At 45.7% G+C, this 20,399-nt stretch overlaps 1 protein-coding gene across 1 annotated transcript; it reads right to left on the bottom strand.

The window, feature by feature from the left end:
- Positions 1 to 19,001: 19,001 nt before the first annotated feature.
- LOC308346518 (small ribosomal subunit protein uS5-like) lies at positions 19,002 to 19,691 on the bottom strand (the record flags this gene model as incomplete). Its single annotated transcript, XM_080809505.1, has 1 exon — positions 19,002 to 19,691. One exon carries the CDS (start codon positions 19,689 to 19,691, stop codon positions 19,002 to 19,004), a length of 690 nt encoding a protein of 229 aa, XP_080665631.1.
- Positions 19,692 to 20,399: the final 708 nt, after the last annotated feature.

The following is a 20,399-nucleotide window of genomic DNA, read 5'->3' as shown; positions in this document are numbered from 1 at the left end:
GCTCAACACGTAGTCGTTTGATTTCCAAAAGACCTCAAAAATTGCATCAAAATATGCACTCATGTATCTCCTAAGAAATCAATGAGAATGAATTAATGGTGGCATATGGTGTGCCTCATAGAGAAAACTTAATTACAAATTAAAACAAATGTGAAAATTCACAAATTCAGTAAACTGAAAGTAAATTATCGTCCTAGATGTATACACAAATCAGCTTATGAACAATTAGGAAAATCTAAGTTCTAGGTTTCTCTTTTAACTGCAGGAAGGGTGTTACATGAACCCCTACAACAGATTCCCCTCATTGTCCCCAAAAGGGCTTTCAGCCACCTCTCAGCACGTTCATTTACTGCAGCCCACCTGGAAGGCAACATTTAAACTTGCAAGTGCTCATTTAAGAGCACAATTCTATTAGCCCATAATTCAAAATAAAAGTGCTTTCGTTTGCAGGCCCTGTTTGAAAGGCTTCAGGACTGGGAGCTCGCTTTCAGTCTTTGATATCACCAAGTTTGAAGGTCACAATTCTGTAAAACTGCTAATAACAATGGTGCTGTGGTTTGACACCAAAAGGAAAATCAAATGTGTGTTTTCTGAGTTCTATTTCGGGAGCGGAAAAAGTCCCTTTGAAAATTACTCGTGCCCACCTCCTTCCCGATTATAGCTAAATAAATGTAATGGAAGATTTTTAGTATTAATTAAACATCAAAGACACCTTTTCTGCTGCCTTACGTCCACACAAAAAAACTAGTTGTAATACGTTACACTTGTCAATCTTCAAAGTACTCGCACGTACATCTCAGGTGATCTTTACCACACCTCTGTGATAAAACAGACATTCGAATCCCCAATTTTCAAATGAGAGAGTGGAAGTCCAGAAGGATAAAGCGACTTGTCCGAAAACACACAGCTGATACACAGAGGAACTGGGGGGTCTCAACCTCAGTCCCCAACATTTGTAACAACCTCTGCTTTCTCAAGTGCGCCACCTGCCCTCCCAATGATTCCCCCATCAAGCACGTGGAAAAGGAGGTGTCGGAAACCAAAATGCAAGGTTTCTGCAGCCACCATTTCTTACCTGCATTAGAAGAACAATTAACCAGAATGGGAACCAGAGGAAAGTTGAACATGTTGTCGTCTCTGCTAAATGAGAATGCTCGCTGGTCAGATTTCTGTCCTGTGCCTGTCCAGGGTACCCTGTCCAGGGCAGGCAGAAAACAGGAAAACTTTGGGGCTGAGCAATGCCCCTGCGACCTAAGCACCTTTGTTTCTTATCAGAGACTGAGATCTGCTGGGCACACGGAGACACGAGGCTCTCACAAGTGGAACTTGGTTTTCTACGTGCAGTCTTGGCACCGACCGTCCTTGAAAAATCCTAGAACCTCAGGTGTCTCAGAGACCAGGTGTCCTGTTAGTGAGCTCTAGGGTGTCCTGGCCCAGACCTGGTGACAGCCGGGTGTGACTCCCCTGCCCTCCTGCACCCATGGGAAAGCAACAGTCAGTTCCGTTTGTGGCGGTCCACTGCCTCCTCCCCTCCGCTGCAAGGAAATGCAACTTCTCTGATGATGTGTCCCACCCACTTGAATACCAGCAGGTGAGGGCTGGGTGACATTTAGCTGAAAAGACAGAGCCATTTTATCCTTAAAAATTATTCATTCCTTTCCTTGGGCAGCTCACGAGGAAGAGGCTGGGCATAGTGGCATCGTGGGAAGATACGATGACCTTCCTGAGCAACAGCTCAGAAGGATGAATGTAAAACTTGCCTACTTACTTCCTTGATGAATGAATTGGATCCCTTTGTTGAAAACTGGTGTAATTAGGCTGTAGTCACGCAGTGCATGGCCTCCAAAGGTTGCACATGGGAGGCTCAGAGTAATCTCACAGCAATAGGAGGTTATGAGAAGCTGGAAAGACGTGCTGGTGGGGAGCAAGTCCTCAAAGCTGGAGCATACCAGAAGAGGTGCTGGTCCAAAGAAACTGTCATGCATTCATTCATTCATTCATTCAAGTGTGTATACCTCAGACATTAAAAACCCAAGATGATCAAGGTACTGTTCTAGGCTCTGGGTATAAAAACCAAATAATACCTTCAAAGCCCTCCTCGTAAGGAGCCCAAGCTCAGGTAAACAGGTGCCGACCGTGGTGCTAGTGTCACGGGCGCTATGGGTTCAAAAGCCAACTGTCCCCATCACCGGCCACTTTGTGTTTAGAGTCAATTCTCAGTGGCGCCCTCTGCTCCGTGCTGCTAGCAGAAGATTCGCAGGCTGAGTCCACAAACCCCCAGGCTGGCTGGTTAAGGCGAGGTATGGTCAATGAAAAGAGTGGAGGGTGGGAGGAAAGAAGATAAAGAACCGGGGTGCCTGGGTGGCTCAGTCAGTTAAGCATCTGATTCTTGGTTTCGGCTCAGGTCATGATCTCTGGGTCAGTGGAGAATCTGCTTCTTCCTCTCCCACTGCTGCTTCCCCTCCTGGCTCGTGCTCACTCTCTCTCTCAAACAAAACCTTAAAAAAAAAGACAACGACAAAGAGTTTCTTCACCTCCTTCTTGCCTCTGATGACATCTGCCACAGTGGTGGCAACTGGCTGAGGTTTCTGCCAGGGGACCCCAACTCCTGGCTTGGGTGACTCTGTCACATTCTGTTAACACCCCAGCTTAGGAATGTTAATGGCTTTCAGCGGCAATGAGTCTTTGGGTAAATTCACCTTCCCCTGTCTCCCTCCTCTACCACCTGTGGGCAATCCCCTGCATTAAAGTCCTTCTGTGCATACCAGTAAATGCCAATGGAAAAGCATCTCACCAAATACCTGAGCAGCAATTCCTCAAGGCAATCAAGGTCAGCAAAACCAGGATATGCTGAGAAACTGAGAAATATTACGGCAAAGAGGAGCTTAAGGAGACATGACCATTAAATGTATTGTGGTAAGGGGCGCCTGGCTGGCTCAGTTGGCAGAGCATATGACCCTTGATCCTGGGGTCATGAGTTCAAGCCCTGGACTGGGTATAGAGATGACTTGAAAATTTAAAAAAAAAATTTTTTTAAGATTTTATTCATTTGTTTGACAGAGAGAGACTCAGAGAGAGAGGAACACAAGCAGGGGCGGAGGGAGAGTGAGAGGCAGGCTCCCCGCCAACAGGGAGCCCGGTGTGGGGCCCCGATCCCAGATTCATAACCTGAGCTGAAGGCAGATACCCAACGACTGAGCCACCCAGGCGCCCCTAAAAATCTTTTTTTTTAAGATTTTATTTATTTGAGAGAGAATGAGAGAGAGAGAAAGAGAGAGCACAAGGTGGGGCAGGGCAGAAGGAGAACGAGAAGTAGGGCTCCATCCCAGGACCCTGGAACCAAAAAACAAAATCTTAAGTATACTGTGGATTGCTGGATGGTTCCTGGGGCCAAAAAACTAAAGAAATCTGCATAAAGTATGAACTTTAGGTGGCAATAATTTATCAGTGTTGGTGCATTAATGTAACAAATGTACCGCACATTAACATGTAAGGGGACGCCTGGGTGGCTCAGTCAGTTCACCCACCTCTTGATTTTGGCTCAAGTCATGATCTCAAAATCATGAGATCGAGCCCTGTGCTGGGCTCCACTCTGAGCATGGAGCCTGCCTGGGATTCTGTCTCTTCTTTTCACCATACCCCACTCCCCCACCCCCCACCTGCATGCATGCTCTCTCTCTCCCTTTCTCTAAAAAAATTAAATAATAATAAATAAAATAAAAATTTTTAAAACACACTAACATGTAAGATGCTAATAACAAGGTAAACTGGGGATGAGGTAAGTGGGAGCTCTCTGTACTGTTCTCTCAATTTGCACATTTAAAACAGTTATAAAAAATAAGGGCTTCACACATCCTTCTGTGGTCAACACAGAAGTGGCTTTGTTTCCCCACTACAGAAACCCCATTGCCTCCCTTCCCAAGAGGGGCCATACGTCTGGTCCAGCAGGTCTGGGGCTTGCTTACAGGGAGCTAAAGCACAGAGTTGAATAGTCCAAACATCAAGAAATACCCCACCCAGCAAGGGGTAAGAGGCTCTGGGAAGCCAGGAAAACACCTGAGTCTTTTTTTTTTTAATTAAAAGGTTTTATTTATTTATTTGACAGAGAGAGATCACAAGGAGGCAGAGAGGCAGGCACAGAGAGAGGAAGGGAAGCAGGCTCCCTGCTGCGCAGAGAGCCCGATGATGCGGGGCTTGATCCCAAGACTCTGGGATCATGACCTGAGCTGAAGGCAGAGGCTTTAACCCACTGAGCCACCCAGGCACCCCCAAAAACACCTGAGTCTTAAGCGAGAATGTGGTCTGGGGTGAGGTTGATGAGAGGAAGGTGGGAGCTACGAGTGAGAACCAGGACATCCAGCCAGGGTGTGGAGCGGGGCTGGGAAGGCAGGCTGGTTGGAGACCGCTCTTGAATGAGACCGGCCATGGGGTGTCTGGGAGCACAGGGAGAAGAGGAATGGGGAAGGAGGGACGTGGGAACAATAATTACAGCTGCTAAGGGTCACGGAGTCCTGTTAGGTGCTTTTTTCTCATTTCTAGTCTCTTAACCTCCTAAGCAGGGAATGGTTTTATTCTCATTTTAGAGATGGACAAACTTGCCCCAAGTTGCATGATACCTAGGGGGACAATTGCAGCTCAAATCCAAGTCCGTGGGACACCAAGAAAGGGTCAAAAAATCACTGGGGTAGGCATCCTTCATAGAAGCCATGAAACGGATCTTCCCAGACAAGAAGGGGTTAAGATGTAAACAGGAGTAAGGAGAAGAAGGTCTTCTGGGAGGAGACATTGTAGGCCTGGGCAAAGGTCAAGGTAGGTAGGTCAGAGGGCTGCCTGGGAGCTGTGTGGCTAAAACAAAGGTTTCTAAGGAGGAAACTCCCGCAGATCCCACTGGAGATGTAGCGGGGGGCCAGTGTCCCCCACTATGAACTTTATCATAATGTCCACATGACAAGTCACTTTATTTCCCATAAACCTTTGTTCAAATGTCCCCTTTTTGATGGGTCTTGATCCTCCCTGTCCTGCTCTGCCTTTTCTTCTGCCCCTTGTACTGACCACCTTCCAACACGGTCCTAATCCTCTTATTCCTATTATTCATCATCTGTCTCCCTCCATCACGGGTGTCCCCACCCTCCACACAAGAAGAAAAATTCCATGGGCCAGGATTCCTTGTTGTGTTCAGTGCTAATTTCCAAGAACATGAAATGGTGCCCAGTCAATAGTAGGTGCTCAATAAATTTTTTTAAATGAATGGATGAATGAAGTTAGTAAATAGGAAGGTATTTGTATCAGTCGGGATTCTCCAGACAAACAGAGCTAGTAGGATATAATATATAGAGAAAGAGATGAATTATAAGGTATAGGATCACAAGATTATGGAGGCTGACAAGTCCTGAGATCTGCAGCCAGCACGTTGGAGACCCCAGAAAGCCAATGGTGAGGTTCCAGCTTGAAAGCTGGCCAGCTCGAGATCTAGGAAGAGCAGATGTTTCAGTTCCACTCCAAAGGCAGAAAATAATTGATGTCCCAGCTCAAGGCATTTGGGCAGGAGGAGTCTCTTCTTAATCAGCTCATTTGTCCTATTCAGGCCATCAACTGATTAGATGAGGCTCACCCACATTAGGGAGCACAGTCCCCTTTATTCAGTCTACTAACTCAAACGTTAATCTCATCCAAAACACCACCACAGACATAACTAGTATCTGACCAACTCTCTAGGCACCCCATGCCCCAATCCAGTTGACATAAAATGTACCATTGCAGTATTAAAAGGGACTATGTTTTGTAAGAATCATTCTAGGACCTGTAGGGAGAATGATTTAGAAGGGAACAAGGCAGCAACAGGGAGACTTAGGAGATCATTATTATGCTGGATCAGGCAAGAATCGATGCACACCTGAAGGACACCATCATTGGTGGCTTCAAATGACCCCACAGTGACCCATGGGCAACACGGGATGTTACATGTGATGAAGACTTGCGCAGACACAGCTCCAGGGGGAATCCATCACAAATGCAACACCCAGAAGAGAACAAACTGATATCTGTCATGGATCCTGGCCATGGAGAAGTCCCCTGCTGGAGGCTGGGGACAACAACATTTTCCGGCCTCTCTCTGCTCAGCTCGAAGAGACAGAGACGGGACAGCTACCTGGCTCTCCTTTGGGCGTTTTCCATTTCACTCGATGGTCCTGGTGCTGAGTGGGAGAAGGCAGCTTCAAGGGTGACCCTCCCTCTGTGACCATAGGATTGGCCCTAGAGTGGACCCTTGACCCCATGCCAGACCTCCTGGACTCCTCTGGAATTCTCGAACGGAAGTCAGGGGCAGCGGGCCTCCTGTTCTGGTTGCCAAGCTGTACGGGACTGCCAGCAGCCACGACCTCGCTTTGTGGGCTCAAGAGATGGAGAACAACCCAACTATTAGCCTAAGCAGGACATAAAAACATGATGAAAGCCTAATATAAACTTTGAGTTATCCAAACAAATCTTTTTCTTCTCCATCACCATAAACAGTTTAGAATAGGCTGTATACATAGCCACCGTTGATATACACACAGATGCAGACTTCTTTGCCCTGTTGGAGAGAACCACGTAATGCTCTCTGACTTTGTAGATACAGGTGGTATCAAGTTATAGTGAAAGAAAGATGTTTCACTTGCTTCTTTGTATGCTTTACATTGTAATAAAATGCCACCAGCCTTTACCCTATGAGGTCACGAGGCTGAATGTTCTCTGTAAAACCAGTAGCCTCACCCTGTCACTAACACACACTTGGGTGATGGTGAAGTAGCACATGACTTAGACTTCATTATTTTTACCTATCCCTTTGTAAGGATTTATTGCCTCCCACAGGTGACAATACTAAATCACTACTATGAACCCATGCTCATCAAAAGGAATGAACAAAGCTCACTTTGTGTCATTCGTAGCTTCGATACTGATCACATTCTCTCCTTCACTGACCAAATCCAGGAATCTGCAGACGGTCCTGCGTTGGCAACAGTGGAGGATAGGGGCATCTCATTGTCTGTAGGACTGGTCACAGAACTGGCTGCACTTTGGGTCCTTCGACCCGTTTTCCCCAGCTTTGGCTCAGTCCTGTAGGAATTCTGAGCAGGACTGCAATGGAGGCCTTGAGACAGAGCTTGGGGCAGAGCATTGCCAGAAACAGCCCCATCTGGCTCTATGCCAACCAGCTGGCTGCCGAGCTGAAGGCCTCGCCTCTCCCCAGACCCCCTTTGTCTCCCTGGGCCTCCCTCTTTCAGCTGTCTCACCTCAGGTAATGACCAACACTCTGCAGCTCCCCAGCTCTTTTTATTCCTGCATTTCAGATCACTTTACACGCGTTAATGGAGCCCTGAAACACAAGCAAAAGGCACGTGGGGATGTTTGCACTGTGCTCCTCCCAGCGGCTCTAGACAACCCCATGCGGCTGCTGGGGAGAGTGCGCCTGCAGAGTCAGGATGTTGAGGATTGGAAGGATTCCACACATCACAGGACAACCCCACCTCCCCCCACCACCACACCCCCGCATTGGGATCACCTGCCACAGCTGATCCAGATGACCTTCGAAAGTTGGGTCCGGAGCAAGACTGCAGATGGAAAGATAGCAGTAGTATCACACCTGTGACAAATGCCCTTCAGTCGGTACTGTAGCGGTGATGGTCAAGGCCATGGGCTTTGGAATCTGAGAGGCCTTAGTCCACATCCCGACTGTGACATTTCCCAGCTAAGCTATCTGGCAGACATCGCTTGGAATCCCAAATCCCACGGTCTTAGCTACAAAGTGGGTATGATAGTATCCACCCTCTCGGTTTTCTGGGGAGGATGAAATCAGAGCAGGCATGCAAGATATTTGGGGCCAAAATTTAAAATATATTTATGTTTGGCACAAAAAATTGGTAGAGTTTATAGTCTTTCTGAGCCCCTTCTGTATCTAACTCCAGTCCATCTGAACTAATGTAGTTGCATAGCTGGGTGGGACCCTCAAGTTCAAATAAGTACTAAAGTTTTGCATTGACAAGAAATGGCAGTGAACTCCAAAGAAGGGTGTAGTTTAATTGACAGCTTGTATCAATATCAATTTCTTAGTTTTGATACACAGGCCCTGGTTATTTGTGATATTAATATTACAGGAAGTTGGGTGAGTGATATATGGGAACCCTTATTTCTCTGCAACAAAGGCTCATCTCTCAGTAATAATAATCTTTTAAAAATACATCAAAATCAGTAATGCCTACACAGTAGGTCTAATGCTTCACTTATACTTCTGGCATATGACATGAAAATTCCTCCTTAAGGATGCCCCCCCCAAAAAAAAAACCACCAAGTTTTTTGTTACCAAAATAAGAGGCAATTTATATTATCTCTAGCAGTTATCACCAGCAAGAAACTCAATGAGTTTCTAGTGTCTGCAAGGCACCATATTGTACGTTAAAATGGCAAACATTACTGTCAGGAAGAAAACGTTGCCTCTGTGGAAGTCATTTTAAGGTAGCTGTTTGGATGTAAGATATTTGATAACTTTACCATTTCAGTCCCCAGTGCTTTCCTTATTTCACAGAAAATGGATGGCTTGCCAGTCAATCAGCTCTATGCTTTCTCTTTCGGTGGACAGTGATGAGGAAGAACAATCTTGTCAAATAACACTACAGATTATATCGCTTGCCACCCTGAGTACAGTTTGGAGATGTTCATCTTAAAATGCTGAGGATATCTTTTCTCTAACTTAACAGAGACCAGAGGGTTTAAACACTTTTATTCCCTTAGTTTTTATACCACATAAACTGTACTGTCCTCATGGGGATCAGAAGGAGATTTTCATCGAGTGGATGGTGAATTTTGTTAATGACTTTAATATACATCCCATCCAAAAAAAAATGTGGATCTATGGGCGCCTGGGTGGCTCGGTTGGTTAAGCATCTGACTCCTAATTTCGCCTCAGGTCATGACCTCAGGGTTGTGAGATGGAGCCCCACACTGGCTCCATACTGGGCATGGAGCCTGCTTAAGATTCTCTCCCTCTCCCTCTGCCCCTTCCCCCACCCTCAAAAAAATGTGAATATAATATGGCCACATTACAATGGGTTCAACAACGGAGCCATGGCTTTAAAAAGCAAAGCCTGCCTGTACTGCCAAGTTGCTCAGCGCTGTAGGTGAACGGTAAGCTGGGAGGTGTAACTCACTCCTGAATGGATGTTGGCAGAGCATTCATAACCAAAATTTTGTTGGCACCTATGCCATTCAGGGCATGGGTCTAGGCCCATGATGAAGGTGAAGACATAGTCCATGGTCTCAAGTGCAAGAATGACATTTGTCTTTCTGGTTGCCCAGGATAAGACCCCCTTCCTGTGTCTGGGGAACCCCCAACATCAGGAGGCAGAGCCGCCTCCCCACCAGAAACTGGAAATGCCAGAAACCATCTCCGTAGCCTTCCTTACGGTGGAGGGGAGGGTCGTAATCTAGGTGCCCCCTGTGGCTGGTGATAGGAAGAAGTGAGAGCTACTGAACAGTGGCCATGGTGGTGGCAGCAGCTTTACCACAGAAGGCAGCGTCCTTGGGGTCTATGGCAGGGCCATCAACAGACCAGTCTACCGCATGACTTTGAGCCTTGATCCAAGCTGTATCACCTTAGAGCTGGTTTCCAACCCTCCTGAAGATGCCTGTGGTCCACCCACCATGCTGTACATGAACGCATTTTCTGCTTAGATCATCCAGAGTGCTTCTATCAACTGACACAAGGGCCTTGTCCCATGGTCTCTCTTGGTTCCCAGTTGTACCAACCTAGGCATTGTTTTTCAAGCAGTAGGATCCTCCACTCTCTCTCTATGACCAGATTCCTCTTGCTGTAACACTTGGGTGTGGGGTCACCTGTGCCATGAAATAAGCCAGTTGCTCCTATAGTGAATTTAACTACCTTGGCTGTTGGTAATACATGATACCTTCTGCGTAGGTAAAATAGGGTGAGTTTTTATTTTTTTAAGATTTTATTTATTTATTTGATAGAGAGAGATCACAAGTAGGCAGAGAGGCAGGCAGAGAGAGAGGGGGGAAGCAGGCTCCCCGCTGAGCAGAGAGCTCGATGTGGGGCTCCATCCCAGGACCTGAGATCGTGACCTGAGCTGAAGGCAGAGGCTTAACCTACTGAGCCACCCAGGGGCCCCTAGGGTGGGTTTTATACACATGTTTCTGGTACCACAGTCAGGGTAGAGTCTTCTCTTTGACTCCAAAGAATGTAATACATTCGAGGTTGGGCCAAAATAAAAATAAAATAAAACAAAGCAAAACAAAACCTCCACAGTGACAGGAAACACATCATTTTTGCTGTTTATTTTTTTTTAATAGAGAAGAAAGTGTTTCAATATTCAGTTCATCCTCTTTATTCAGCCTTTTCTCTTTGTCTTGTAGAAATCACAGCGCAGTAAATACTTGTAATTCATCCATTGACTCTTCTTGATGACAATGAACTTGACAATAAGAAACTTCCAAGGTGAGATGGATCCTTTTGCTTCAAAGAGCTAAGAACTGATTCCTTAAAAGAGTGAGAAAATAGGAACTTCCATCGACAAGAACCAGGATGGTAAGTTTTTCAGAATATTCTCCAAACAAGTTAAATGTGGAAGTGGTATAATTTCTTACAAAACAAGAAGGCAAAGATATCATTAAGGCTTTCACTTACACTACCATCAGCAGCCCTGGACAATCACAGGAACACATGGTCGGGGTCTTAAAGGAAAGCAGGGTGGATTGAAGAGAATTAGAGTAGACATCTCAATGAAGGGCATCACCCTCCATCATGTTAAATTCCTTTGCGTTCAGTAGTCCCGAGACTGTTACTTGGCGAGGAAAGTGATCATCTGTGGACACTACTGCAAAGAGTGGGGGCCATAGTTTCCATCCACCTCCCCTCCACCCATGCCTTCCTCAGCCTGGCTCCCACGGATGGCTTCCACCAACGCATTAACGAGTACCCTGTGGCTTACTCTACCTACTTGAGGTGTGTGACGCTGTTACTGCCATTTCTGGAAACTCTTGCCTTTCTTGAACTCAACTTTCTCCTGGTTTTCCATCCAACTTTCCAGCCAGTCCTTCTTGGTTTCTCTTGCTGGCTCCTCCTCCTCTGTCCATCTCTTAATCCTGGTGTTTATCATTGACCCTTTTCTCTTTTCCTCCCGCCTGCTCTTTCTGGGTGATCACATCCATTGCCATGCCTTCGAATGATCACAAATATTCAATAACCAGCACCCACCTTCCTCCTGAACTTCAAATCTCCGTCTCCAGTAAGTTCCAAGACCCCTCCACCTGGATGGATGGAAATTTTGCTGTTACCGCAAATTCAAACTCATTATGCCCCAAACTGAATTATTTGTCCTTCTTCTCTAAGCACCCTCTTTATTTTTTTTTTTAAAGATTTTATTTATTTACTTGACAGAGAGAGAGAGAGACAGCAAGAGAGGGAACACAGGCAGGGGGAGTGGGAGAGGAAGAAACAGGCTTCCTGCCGAGCAGGGAGCCTGATGCAGATCGATCCTGGGACCCCAGGGTCATGACCTGAGCCGAAGGCAGACGCTTAACTGACTGAGCCACCCAGGCAGCCCAAAACACCCTCTTTCTATAGCTCTATAATTAGCATCCAGAAACCTCAAAATTATCCTTAACATGCTCTTTTTTCTGCTCCACTTTCATTCACCAAATCTATAGGTTCTGCCTCGTAAGTTGTTCTTATGCCGCTTTTCCTGACCGTCCCCACAGCCTCTGCCTTGTTTCAGCCCCCTTCATCTCTTGACCACTGCTTCTGTCCCTAACATCCTGAGCAAAGCTTCCCAGTTATCCTTGCATCAGATGAAATGTCCTCCTTGGGCAGCTGAAGGAGAAAAGCCCATCAGACTTGGGAGTCCAAACAGATGGGTGCCAGAAAAAGAATAAACCTTTCTTGGCGGAGGTGGGGCAGGACTCTGGATGATTCTGATGCTTGAGTGGAAAATCTCCCCAAGTCCTGCCCCGACTGACCAAGCCAGTCCCTAACTCCTCCCAGGGTTCGGCACGGCTGCCTGTGTCCACTCACTTCCTCCTCCTGGGAAGCTGCCCATGGCCAAATAATTGGTTGTCCTAAAATGCATTCTGGTTCCATCACTTTCTGGCCTCCTGTCTTTGGTGACTCCCCACCAATCACAGAATACACAGCATACAGTTTATAGCCCTCTCTGAGCCCTTGAGGACCCTACTTACTCGCCTAAATTATCCTTTCTCTCCAACACACTTGACTATTGACCTTGATTTTCCCATGACTAAAATTTTGCCTGTGTCCCTTCTCCTGGAACCCGGTCTTAGACCTCCTCAAACCTGTTTAGATCACACACAGTTACTCATTTGTTCAGCCAACATTTATTGAGAGCCGGCTGTGGGCTGACTCGATTCCAGAGATGACAAATTTCTCCCCTCGGGGAGCTCCTAATCCACTGGCAAGACGGGCAGACAAGGAAAAGGAAGTCACATCACAATGTGATGAATTCTGCAATGGCATTCCCTGGGAGCCTCCTTCGGGGCCGCCCCTATCTCACTGTCACATTGGCGTTTGGTCACCTGAAGGAGGAAACCTCTTCTGTCTTCTGAGCTCTGAGGCACTGGTTCTTAGCTTTGTGGTGCAAGGATTCATCCGGTGTGCCTTTCAGTAACACAATTTCCAAAGTCTCCATTCCAGAGCTTCTGTTTCAATAGGACTGGGGTTGGGTTTGGAAATGAGCATGTTTAATAAACTCTCAGGGATTCTAATACAGATGACAGCACGGGTCATACTCGGGAAAACATTGCAAACGTGTTTATTGTTTTTGCAATTCACAAAAGCTACCAGATACTGTCCTGCAATCCATGTGCTTACATGTATGGCTTATGTTGTTCGCTAAGTGATTGCTCTTTAAAAGCAGGGTCCTGGGGCACCTGGCTGGCTTAGTCGGTCAAAGGTCTGCCTTGGGCTCAGGTCATGACCTCAGGGTCTTGGGATCAAGCCCTGTGTCAGGCTCCCTGCCCAGCAGGGATTCTGCTTGTCCCTCTGCCCTTCCCTCCCCAACCATCCCTGACTAGGCTCTCTCTCTCTCCATCTTTCAAATAAATAAATAAAATCTTTAAGAAAAAAAAGAGGGTCCTTTCCTTACATCTTTATATTCCTCCATAGCCCAAGAGCAGAGCATGAGTAACTGCCTATCTTTGCACTTTCATAAGTCCTTAACAATTTCAATAAAGTCCTTTATTTGTGTTTGAATTTTCATAATAACTATATATTGCTTTCATAAACTAAGAAAAAAATTTTTAAGAAGATTGATCTGAGGATGCGCTGCTGCTGAGGGGCTCAGGGTTATTAGTGATGAGGTAGGGTGGGGATCGGGGTTGCAGCCATATCCCTGAGGTTCAAGCCGCTCACATGGGGGCACTGAAGGCAGGGCGCCTGCTGCATACACCACTCAGGGCCAGCCAACACTGCACGAGCATGGTGTGAAGTAAATGTTTCCAGAAGATGCTGCTGGGTCTTGGAGGAGGCTATTCTTCAGAGCTGAATCCGATCTCCTCTAACACAAATAAGAAACCATTCTTTCAAACAGGTTTTTCAGTGGCCTTTTGTGGCAAGGTAGAGGGAGAGCCAAGAAGTGCAAGGTTCCCTGGCCCCGCTGGAGAAGTCTGCATTCCTTCGCTTGCAGCCCCCCTCAGGGCACCGTGCTGGACCGTTCCTGCAGGACCACAGAACATCCTGGGGCTGCTGTGCTGAGACCTGTCCTAACCACTGGATCTGACTGAGTCCTCTCTAGGGTCCAATGGGTCCTTTTCTAAATGTGAACATGACTTCCCCCATGAAGCCACATGCGCTAGGCCACTGGTTGTGGTCATGTTACCTCCACAGTGTTTCTTGGGATGTGGTCCCTGGACCACCCACATCACTTATCTCACGTTGTGCATCTGAGCCCCACGTGGGCCTGGGAACCACCAGAAGAGAGATAAAAGAGGAAGATGAAGCTGGGATTAATATCCTCTTCATTGTTTTTTCCTTCCATTCTCTTCCTGTTCTCCAGAGAAGCTTATTTACTACTCCCCGACAGCCCCCACTTCTCCAGCTTCCAGCTCTCCTCCCCTTACAGCTGAAACCATTAACCCTACCTGTGCAGTCTTAGCCCTACACCCATTTAGATTCTAGAAAATTCTAGAGACTAGAACAATTCCAGATCTTGGGCAGGGGAGTTTCAAGGATATATTCTTGAGCAAGACCTATTTTGTACCTCAGAACCCAGCTGGATGCAGCCTCATGGCTATAACAGGACGGATAGACTGGGAGGCATCAGGACCCAGAGCAAGACTCAACATTGGACCAGAAGTGAACCAGGCTGGCACCACGTCATTCACAGGAGCTGTGATGATATCCACTGCAGCTGGCACCCAACTCTGCTGCGGCCGCCATCACAGGGCATGCTCGCATACTCAGGTACGGAATTGGCAAAGAAACAGGGACCCAGAGATTAGACCAACAGTCTGATGTAAGGTACTTCATTGGTGAATAAAGAGTCCCTAGCATCCAGGCTGAGATTGAGGGGCCTTCTTTAGACAGCCTATGCTACCAGATAATTTAGCAGGACAGGGAAGCAACACAAGAATCCAGTTATCAATTTTGGGGAGGGGGGCGCTGGTCAAGGCACATACCATGGCTTTGAAGCAAAGCTAGTTTTGATATCTGAACAAAATTCAGAGGAAGTGAGACATATGCAAAGGGCTGAGGTTTGGAGATAGGCTTCAGAGATCATCCCGGTCTATGATCCTTTTTAAAGGATTCAGAGCGGGGAAGGAATGCCCCATCAGAGGGCTGAGGTAGAATACAGAGAGGGCAAACCAAGAAGCTTTGAATACTTGGCTGTGTTCAAAGACCAGCCACTGTCTCAAACATGTAAGCTTTCCCTTCCTGTGAAAATGGCACCCTCCTTATCCTCATGTGGCCCGGTTCATGCTATCTGAAAAGTGGGATTGACCACCATGTGTGTCTCTTCAGAGTATCTGCCAAGTAAAATGGGAACTTGGATTAGAGACAAGGTGAGTAACGCAAACAAGAGCCCTAAACTCATTCCCTTGGGCAGTGAGTGTTTCCTTTTCATAGGAATTTGGCAGAAGTGAGAACCTGTAGAGGCACCAATTTAGTCCATCCCACTATGTAAGCTAGGACTCCATATAGTCTGTTATCTTAATTTCTAGAATGGAGTTCCAAGGGCAGATCCATAGGTGCGGGCCTGTGGAAAATTTTTAAATGAAAAGTTCATCCCTTCTTGGTAGTCGTGAGCGTGAAACACCATGATGTGCTTAAATCTGTTATTGGCAGGAGGCTGTGTAGGCCAGGTCACGTGGTGGAATTTGCTTTTGGTGATGCCAAAATAGAAAGGCTAGTTTATTTGGGTGGATGTGTTCTCGCATTGCTCTAAAAATTATTCCTAGGTCATCATACTAGGGTGTATGTCACCAAAAAGTCTCAGCCTCAACTCTCCTCAGTGACTTAATTCTTACAGCTCATGGATTTAGGGAATTGTGCCTCCTTACCTCCCCACTTCCCAAGTCAGCTCACCCTGCCTTATATGATCTACTTATTCCACCATCCTTCTCCTTCTCAGTGCTGAGAGAGGGTTTCTGGTCATTCCTTCTCCCGACTGTATCCTTGAAATTATGTCAACGTGACTTTTACTTTCTATTTCCTTTAAGATGTTTGTTTGCACTAAAGAACTCATACAGAGAATTCCCCCCTCCCAGGGGAGTAGCATTTTAGTAAGAACTGAATAGTAAAACTGGATTGTGCGAGTCTGTCAGAAATGTAGTGGTGCGTGTCTTACTTCTCATAATTACCCCAGAATGATTAGGATTGAACTTTGTTGTTGTTGTTTTTGTTGCTCCAGAGCGAAAACAGGCACTTTTTCTGTGCCAGGCCACAAGGATGAGTGTCAAGGGGGAAATGACCTGTGATGCCTCATAAAATGTAAATTCTAATTTTCTAGGTAAAAAAGGAAGATGCAAAGAAAAGTGAGATGGGGCATCAATAAGTTGGCCACCAGGATGACTTTGAATGTTTCTTAACCTTTTGTGGATCTCACACTTCCTTGAGAATCTGAGACAATCACATACATCTATAAAGACATATAAAATATGGCAACGATTTCAGGGGAATTATGGACTCCTGGTTCAATCTTAATCCAGAAGTTAGGATAAAGGGATGATGCTTAGATTCTAATTAAGCTGCAAATATATAATGACACTCAGCGTTGTGCTAGGTACAAAAGAACGCAGAAGAATGTCCAGACCTCATCCTTCAGGGCTTTGAGGAAGACAACACAAATTCCTTGGCATATCTTTCAACAAGACAGAATAAAGAGTGGTGCTAACTTGTGTGGTACAGGTAGGGAATGCTATAGGCCTTCAGGAGAAGAGACATCATGGTTTAGTCAAAGAAGAGCTCAGAGAGAATGAAGGATTTCAGTTGCGCTTGGAAGGATCTGTAGGGTTGGGATAAACAGAAGGGAAATGTGATGACTTTCCATAGAGACAAGGTGCTCCAGGAGAGAGAATATGAACTTTGACATCTGACACATCTGGGTTTGAATCACCACTCTATTATTTACAGGCTCTGTAACCATGCTACACTTACTTAATATCTCCTCATTTAAGTTCCTTCATCTGTAAAATGTATTTTTGTAGAATGGATAGGAGTAATAAGGAAGACATTTTTTTTTTTAAGTATGTGGGGCAGTGCCAAGAAGGCAAAAACTATATCTCTATCCCATATCCCAAGAGGATAACCCTGGACTGACACGTACAAGGTGCTTGGATGAATATCTACGAGAATGGTTGAATGGATGAGTGAGTGAGTGAGTGAATCAATGAATGAAAACTATGTTGATTAGTAAGTAACAATGATGAATCCAATATGTGACAATATGTAATTTATTTTTTCAAACCTATTGTTACAAATAAAACTATAGCTATAACTAAAATGAATTCACATTGTGTTCTAGATTATTCAAGGACAAACCTCCCAGTTTCTGGGTTGTCTAGGTCCTTTACAGCTTCACCTAGCTTCACAACTCTGACCGATTTTAGTATTTTTTTTCCTTTGTTTTTGTTTTTCAGTTTTCAGCAGTTTAATATGATGCTCCAAGGTGTGATTTCTTTGTATTTATCCTACTTGGCATTCATTAAACTTCTTGAATCTGTAAATTGATGTTATTTATCAGTTTTGGAAAATGTCCAGCTAGTACACTTCAAATATAGCTTCTGTCCTATTCTCTCTCTCTCTTCTCTCCAAGTCTCTGATTACCTACATGTTAGAACTTTTCACCATGTCTCATACATCTTTTATCTTCTCTTCTGTTTTCTTTCCATTCTTTTTTCTGTGCTTCAGTTAAATGTTTTCTATTAATTTGTCTTTCTTGTGTTCTTCTGTGTCTAATCTACTATTAAACCCATTCAATAGGTTCTTAATATTAGACAGCAGGTTTTTCAATGCTACAATTCTAAAATTCTCATGTTATTCATTTTTAATAGATTCTAAGTCATCTTTTCTATTTTCTTGAACATAGTAATCATAGTTATTTTAAAGGCCTTGTCTGCTATTTCCAGTGTCTGGATTACCTATGGGCCTGTTTCTATTGACTATTTTTCCTCTTGATTTTCAATCATATGGCGCTTCATATGGGGCTTATAACAACTGTATTACCTTATGCAACCACCTCTATTAGATAAATCCTTAAGAGATCTCAAGATATTTTAATGTGTCCATAATGCAGAAACTCCCTTCCAAAATCACTATTCACTTGTGAGCAAATATTTAAGGGTACAAACAATATTATCTGGTTAACACTACCTAGGTTTCTTAAGCTTCTGAGAGATTTCCTTTATTCAACATTAATTCAACAAGTATTTGAGATCCTATCATATGCCAGTACCATTCTTGTGCTAGGGATATTTTGGTGGTCAAGATAATGTATCTGTCCTTATGGAACTTATATTTTATGGAGAAAAGGAGCAAAAAAGAAATAAACAAATGGCAAGAAAGCTATCAGATAGTCATAAATGTTCTGCTGATAATCAGAAGGGCATGATAAATAGTAACTTGGGTGGCTACTTTATGTTGGATGGTTAGGGAAGGATTCTTTTGGAGACAGCGACTCTCAAGGTGATAATTGAACAAGAAGGAACCAGCTATGAGATAATGGGAAAAGAACTTGAGGTAGATGAGAGAATTATCACAAGGACCCTAAGAGAGGAGCGGGGTTGGAATGTGTGATGGTTAATTTTCTGGGTCAACTTGACTGGGTCACAGTATATTTGGTTCCCCAGATATTTGGTTAAGCATTATTTCCAGGTGTGTCTGTGAGGGTGTTTCTAGGTAAGGTTAACATTTGACCTGGTAAACTAACTAAAGCAAATTGCCCTCCCCAATTTGGGTGGGCATTTAATCAGTCCACTGAGGGCTTGAAGAGAACAAAAGGGCAGAGAAAGGAAGATCTGCTCTCTCTGCTTGACTACTTCAGGTGAACCATTGGTCTTCTCTTGCTCTCAGACTGAGATTTAAACTATCGGCATTCCTGGTTCTTAGGTTTTTGGATTTAGGATAGTACACACCACTGGCCCTCCTGGGTCTCCACTTTGCAGATGGCAGGCAGATCATGGGACTTCTCAGCCTCTGTAATCCCATGAGCCAATTCCTTATAACCAATCTCTTTATAAATATAAATGCAAATGTAAATATAAACACAAATATCAACGCACTGCTGGTCTTCTCTGGAGAACCCTGACTCAGAGAGGCACGGAAAAGGAAAGGAAAGGTCAGAGTTAGTGGAGGGAACTGGGGGAAGTTGAAAGGGAAAGATGCAGCAGTAGACAGAGACTACAGCCACATCATTTAGAGCTTTGTAAGTCAGAGTAAGGAGTTCCAGTTTATCCTAGGGAGACTTGGTGAACATAGTCTCCTTCCAGAGGTCAGGGGTGATTTAGCTATAGGTCTTGGAGATGGCATGGAAAGTAGCCTTGGCAAAGTTCCCTAGGGTGGCAGTGCAGCCTCTGGCCGAGGTGTAGCAGTCGTTGATACCGGCCATCATCAGCAGTTTCTTGGGCACAGGGGCCGAGACAATGCCCATGCCTCTGGGGGCGGGGATGAGACGCACCAGCACAGAACCACAGCCGCCAGTCACCTTGCATGGGACAGTGTGGGGCTTGCCAATCTTGTTCCCCCAGTAGCCTCCCCGCACAGGGACGATGGAAAGCTTGGCCAGAATGATGGCCCTGCGGATGGCAGTGGCTACCTCCTTGGAGCACTTGACACCCAGACCAACGTGTCCACTGTGATCTCTGATGGCGACAAATGCCTTAATCCTGGTCCGCTGGCCAGTGCGCGTCTGCTTTTGCACAGGCATGATCTTCAAGACCTCGTCCTTGAGGGAGGCTCCCAGGAAGAAGTCGATGATCTCAGACTCCTTGATAAGCAGGGAGAAGAGACAGATCTCCTCCAGGGACTTGATCTTCATGTCCTCGACCAGACGGCCCAGCTTGGTGACAGGGATCCACTCCTTGTCCTCGGCCTTGCCCCCGCGAGCTCCGCGGCCTCGGCTTTGGCCCTGACCACCGCCACGGCCCCGGATGCCGCTGCCTAAGCCTCCGCGGAAACCGCCGCAGCCTCCCATTCCGGGGCCTCTGGGCCCTCCACAGCACCGGCGTCATCCGCCATTTGGTGTTCTCTCGGAGAGCTGGTTTATATTTTTAAAAGCTCACTTTATCTTTTGTGCAGAAAGTAGTCTACAGAGAGGAAGACCCAAAACTGGGCTTGCAATGGTCTACAAGAGGGATGCTGAGGGCTTGGCTGAGGGTAAGGGGAGTGGAGAGGAACATGAACGGAAAGACTCAGGATAGCTGTTGAAGGCAGAGTCAGTGGGCTTTGCTAAGAGCTGGACGTCGGTGGAGAGGGAGAGAGAACTAAAGATAACTCCTAGATTTCCATCCTAAGCAACTTGTGGATGGCAAAGCCATCCCCCAGATTTGGGAAAACGGAGGGAAAGCTCACCTGGAGGTCAGTGGGGTGGATTGGGGATTCTGCTATGGCCATGTTAGATTAGAGATGCCTACTCATCATGCAAATGGAGACAGCAAATAACTCCGTTGGTACATGCATCTAACATTCCAGAGACAAATTAGGTTACAGATAAGAGGTTGGGAAATCATTCACATCTAGATGCCATTTGAAGTCTTGGGACTGGATAAGTCTCCTATCCTGCTTGGACAAGTCAAGTATAAAGAGACATTAGAGACATGACATCTCAGACTGGAAGACACATTAAAGATCCTCCAGCCCAACCCTATTACTTTATAAACATGAACAATTAGGCCCAGTGAGG

This window comes from Martes martes, assembly GCF_963455335.1.
Source record: "Martes martes genome assembly, chromosome: 7".
In the NCBI taxonomy this organism is placed as follows: domain Eukaryota; kingdom Metazoa; phylum Chordata; class Mammalia; order Carnivora; family Mustelidae; genus Martes; species Martes martes.
The sequence above is the reverse complement of the archived record's forward strand: the minus strand, read 5'-3'. Positions and strand labels throughout refer to the sequence as shown.